The sequence below is a fragment of the Canis lupus genome, chromosome 19 (assembly GCF_048164855.1).
Source record: "Canis lupus baileyi chromosome 19, mCanLup2.hap1, whole genome shotgun sequence".
Lineage (NCBI taxonomy): Eukaryota > Metazoa > Chordata > Mammalia > Carnivora > Canidae > Canis > Canis lupus.
Window position 1 is genome coordinate 39,524,596 of NC_132856.1, and position 5,516 is coordinate 39,530,111.

Below are 5,516 nucleotides of genomic sequence, written 5' to 3' on the forward strand. Positions count from 1 at the left end.
TCTTCAACAAATGGTGCCAGGACAACAGGGTAACCCCCAGCAAAAAAAGCATGGAGTTGGACTCTTATCTCACAGCATATACAGATATTAACTCATAACTAACTGAAGTCCTAAAAGTAAGAAATAAAACTATAGAACTCTTAGAAGAAAATACAGGAGTAATACTTCATGACCTTGGATTTGGCAGTGGATTCTTAGCTATGACACCAAAGCACAAGCAACAGAAAAAAAATAGATAAATTGGATGTCACCAAAATTAGGAACTGCTGCACATCAAAAGACATTATGACGAAAGTGAAAAGACAACCTACAAAATGGGAAAATTATTTTCAAATCATATATCTGATAAGGACCAAGTGTCTAGAATATATAAAGAGCTCTTACAACTCAACAACAAAGAGACAAGCCATTTTAAAAGTGGCCAATGCACTTGAATAGGCATTTCTCCAAAGAAAACTATATAAATGCTCAAAGGCACATGAAAAGATGTTCAACATCATGTTGCATCATTTATCTCAGGAAAATGCAAATCATAACCCCAATGAGATGCCATAATTTTTAAAAGTGGGAAATAACAAGTGTTGGCAAGCACGCAGAGACTGGAAGGAATGTAAAACAGTCTGGCTGCCGTGGAAAACAGTTTGGTGGTTCCTCAAAAAGTTAAACATAGAATTTCCACACGACCCAGCAATGCCACTCATGGGTTTATAACTAAAAGAAACGAGAACAGGTGTTCAAACCAATACTTGTACGATGCTCAGAGCAGTACTATTCAGAACCACCAAAGAGTGAAAACTACTCAGATACCTGCCAATTTATGAATGGATACATAGAATGTGGTCCCTCCAGTCCCACATGGAAGTACTGACACATGGATGGACCTTGAGAACATGCTAAGTTAGAGAAGCCAGTTGTAAGAGGCATGTAGTCTCTGATTCCATTGATATGAAACATCTGGAATAGACAAATCCATAGAAACTAAAAACAGATCTGTAGTTGCTAGGGCTGGGGTGACAGAGGTGATGGGAAGTGACTGGGTAATGGGTACATAGTTTCTTTCTAGGGGGGCAAATTAGAATTTAAAAAAGTTGAAGATAGAAACCGGAAGCAGATAATGGTGATGGTTTTACAACATGTAAAAGCATGAATATAAAAGAGACTAGCAGGTTTTTCCAGGGACTTCTAAGGAAACAAAGCCAGAATATTCTGGCAACAACCCAACCAGGCCAGAGTTGGGATAGGGGAGAGATCCACAAGGAAGAGTGGGATCTGTATCTTGACTGTGGCAATCTGGCCCAGATGGACTGAGCCTCAGAGCACTGGCCACACCTCCAGCCTGTGGATCCCTTCTGCACAGTCCAGCAGATTAGGCTGCAAGTGGATGGATGCCCCATGCCAGGACCAACAGCTTAGCGCAGAGATGAAGGCCTTGGAGAGGCTGATACCAGCGCTCTGCTCACCCAGCCTGACAGCCATTAAGTGAGGCCATAGGGCCTGATGCTGAGGGCTTTTTAACATGATGCAAAGGTCGTTGTGTCGTCGACAACGGGGCCAGAACTTGTGAGATGCCCCAATGGCCAGTGCCACAGCCATGAAAACCATGAGAATATATAAAAACAGGAGTCACAGACAGTGCAGAGCCCAACAGGCAGTGGGCACCCAGCAAACCCTCAGGTAGAACAATGAAAGCACACACACTCTAAAGCCAGAGCCAGAATGGCCTTCCAAGTCCCCAAGGACTCCCAGCATCTCTGCATCACCTGCGTCTGCACTTCCGGTCCTATCTCTGAATCCTAGAAACACAGCTTTCTGTAGGCTCCCAGGAGACCTGGCTACACTAGTGCATTCTTACACACGGCAGGGCAGACCTGGGTTTTGTGGCCTGAAGCTTACATAATTTGGAAGGCCGACTCGAAGGAATAGAATACAAAATTGCAGGCTTAAAATTAGGCAAGTGAATATATAGGACAAATAAAGAAATCACAACAAATTGTAAATTTTCAGAAGTTGCCAAATACCAAAGCATAACATAATGTTTATATGAGCTCACTGCCCCACCTCTGTCATGTTTTCCAACATTTTTTTTTTTTTGCGGCATAACCTTTGATTACTTCTTCATGTGATGATCCTTGCAGTATCATTTTTGATAAAAAAAATTTGTTTATTATGGATGCTCTGGATGCATAAAATGTGATTTTTCATGTCGACTTACACACTGTGCATAGTTGCCCCCCACTAGCTGCTGCCCTGAAACCAGAGATTGTGATCAATTCTCCTTCAAAAAATTCACCCCAAAATAAGAAAAAAGGATGGTATGTTTATAATTGTCTCACTGTATTATCGAATATATTCTTGACAAGACAGAACTTCAGTTTTCCCCAGGCGTCAGTGAGAAGAGAATCATCCGTTTATGGTTTTATGTGTCTGATAACAGGAAGAACTCTTTACAGACCAGCTTTTGTCTCCGTACTTTTCAAACCCCCCTCTTCCTCCCCCGCCCACCTACTTCTGGTGCCAGGCGCTGTAGGACATGTTCATATCACCAAAGCAGCTGGTGTCCTCGCATCTTCACACCATGACACAGGAACTGGGAGGAGCATTCCCGGAAGCCATCTCTAGTGGGATGGCCAGCGAGGATGGATCTATTCCCAGGGGTGACTGTGAACCACAGAAATCTGCCTCATTTAACCCAAACTAAGTATGCATCTCCTAACTCTGCTGCTCCTTAGTGATAGCCCAGAAGAGGCTGTGGCCTGTTCCACACCACCCTTTAGATGGGCAACAGAGAGTCAGAGACAGGGAGACAGAGGCCTTCTATTGCAGCTAAAAGATCTTGCTTCCACAAATCTTACATGAAATCATACTAGCCCATGAACGCAGTGCCTGGGGGCCCTCCCATGGCTCTGACACAGAAACTTCTGGAAATCCAAACTGGCTATTGGTATCCCTAAAGGAGAGCCCCTCAGTTGAAGGAAAGTTGTGTGAATCTCTCTTTGCTGCCACCAGCAGGAGCAGAAAGAAGTGACTAGAAGATGTAGAAAGAGCAAGACTTAAGATGCTAGTTAGGTCTGAGAAATATGCTGCAAGCAAGAGATGATGGCAGGCCCCCCAAAAGGACAGGAATCAACAAGTGAGGGGACTGGCCAATCTGTAAGGAGATACGAGCAAGAGAAGAGAGGAGAGAGATGTGGGAAAAATGCGTATGATGGGACCTGCTGAGGGGGAGACTTGTGTGCAGATGGGCGGAGTCTCATGGGGGGTGACTAACAGTTGAGGGCGGGGCTCCAGACTCAGGTGGCCTGATGGAGGAGTGGACTCTGAAGACCAGGGCCATGGACACACAAAATGTGAGTAAGGCCCCCACGGGAGGGGTCTGCCCGGCGGATACTGAGCAGTGACGACAGAGGAGCGGGAGACTGGAAATAAGATGGATGGGCCTGGAAATGAGAGGGCAGGGCCACTTGTCCCAGGCTCCCTTTCTTCCCAGCCCCACAGACAGGGACAGCAAGGAGAGGGTACCCCACTGAGCATCTCCGTGTTCTTCCCTCCCCTGATCAGTTAGAGAAGGCAGCCATAAAGATTCAGTCTTGGTGGCGTGGCAACACGGTGCGCCGGACGTTACTGCACGCAGCTCTCAGGGCCTGGGTCATCCAGTGCTGGTGGAGGTCGATGCAGGCCAAGATGCTGGAGCAGAGACGGCGCCTGGCACTAAGACTCTACACCTGCCAGGAGTGGGCAGTGGTGAAGGTGCAGGCACAGGTTCGAATGTGGCAGGCCCGCAGACGGTTCCTCCAGGCACGCCAAGCGGCCTGCATCATCCAGTCTCACTGGCGCTGGCATACCAGCCAGACCCGGGGCCTGATCCGGGGCCGCTATGAGGTCAAAGCCAGCCGGCTGGAGCTTGACATCGAAATCCTCTTGACCTAGGGCGCTAGCAGAGCCAAGGAGACTGGATCTCTCTTCCAATAAAAACACTTACTGACCACAGTCTTGCCCTTTGGAAATTAGACCCATAAAAGAGGGATCAAAAAAAAAAAAAAAAAAGAGGGATCAGTCCCTCGGTAATGGTCTAGAGCCCATCCCAGGGCACGCCACCCTAGGCCGTTGCACCTACTGCAAACCTGAGCCATCCTGCCCCCAAAAGAGACTCCAGGGCCCAGGATAGGCTCTGACACCTCAGCCAGCCTGGTCCCAGCTCTCTCCACAAGCAAGGTTAGGTACTGGGCTTTATTTTTCTGTACCCCTCCTCAGGCTTCTCCATTTAAGGTAGGACACCAGAGAGTCAGGCTGAAGCTAGAGCCAGCTGGGAAGGCCAGGATTCCACCGCCCCGTGCTGGGCAGGACCCTCAGGGCCAGTGCAGCACTTGGCAGGGAGCCAGGAGGACAGGGCACCCCACTGAGCAACAGTAGGCCAGGCACTGTGCCTCACTTGGGGGATAGTCAGCCAGAGCCAGCCCCTGGGGGAAGGCCAGGGCAGGAGCTGAGGAGCAGCAGCTGTGCCTGCTGCTTTAGCCCTAGGGGCTGAGACAAGGCTTCCCTCCTCTCTGCTGGCTACTTCCTGGGAGAATCAGGCTCAGTGGGGGAGGGGACAGAAAGCCCAGAGAGGTGGGGCTGAGGAAACAAGTGGAGGGAGCCTAGGGGTGGGCAAGGGGAAGGGCTGTCCTTATGCCACGGAAGTCATTGGTTTGGGGATACAACCTCTAAATCTTACTGCATCCTTAGAAGCAGCTGTTCTGGCATCCTCTCAAGACTGGGACCTGTATTTGCCCCAATCCCCCTACAGACTGCCATACCCTCTGCAAGGCTGGCCTCAAAGAGGGCCGATGGGCCCTTGCTGGCGGAGTCTCCTGTTAACTCAGCATCTGGGCTCAGCCTTCTGTGTACCAGTCTCTCACAGCCTCTGCTTTGGTGCTCAAGGTCCCTCAGATGTTTGTCTCCCAACCTGCCTCCCAGAAGCCTGAGGCACATGACCTTCCTTAGGGGTCTGCGATAGGTGGCCTTGCCAGAGGGGTGGGAGGACCAGTTGGAGAGAGGTACAGAAGTCAGAGGTCCTCATGGGCCTTGCAGCTATGTAAAGCTTTTCTTTCCCTCAGCAGTGTGTGTTGTGTGTGGCTCAGGGAAAGGTGTCTCCAGAACAGCTGTGGCAGGCATGGAGAACCAGAGATTAGTCTGACACCCATCACCTTCAGTAGCTGAAGGTGGCAATGATGCACCCAGGTACCTTGCTCTTCCAAAGGAGCCCCTTCAGGAGCTTTGGACACAGCTCTCGCCTGCCTGCCTTGCAAGAGTGAGTGGTAGACTAGTTAGGTCTACATGCTGAACATGATGGAATCCTGCATGAACATCCCTGCAGGTGCCACCCCTGGAATCCTCTGAGACACAAAACATACCAATGCCTGGGCCCACCCAGAGATTCTGCTTTAACTGGTCTGGGGAGAGGCCTGGACATTGGAATTCAATGTGCAGCCATGATTTGGAAACTAGAGTTAGGTAATAAAGTGGCCACTGGGTTCATG

The 5,516-nt window shown here is 49.3% G+C and overlaps 1 protein-coding gene across 1 annotated transcript; it reads left to right on the forward strand.

Moving 5' to 3' along the window:
- Positions 1 to 3,283: 3,283 nt before the first annotated feature.
- Positions 3,284 to 3,987, forward strand: IQCF6 (IQ motif containing F6). Its single transcript, XM_072786037.1, has 2 exons — positions 3,284 to 3,347; positions 3,559 to 3,987. Exons 1-2 carry the CDS (start codon positions 3,303 to 3,305, stop codon positions 3,925 to 3,927), a joined length of 414 nt encoding a protein of 137 aa, XP_072642138.1. The 5' UTR covers positions 3,284 to 3,302; the 3' UTR covers positions 3,928 to 3,987.
- The last annotated feature ends 1,529 nt before the right edge of the window (positions 3,988 to 5,516 follow it).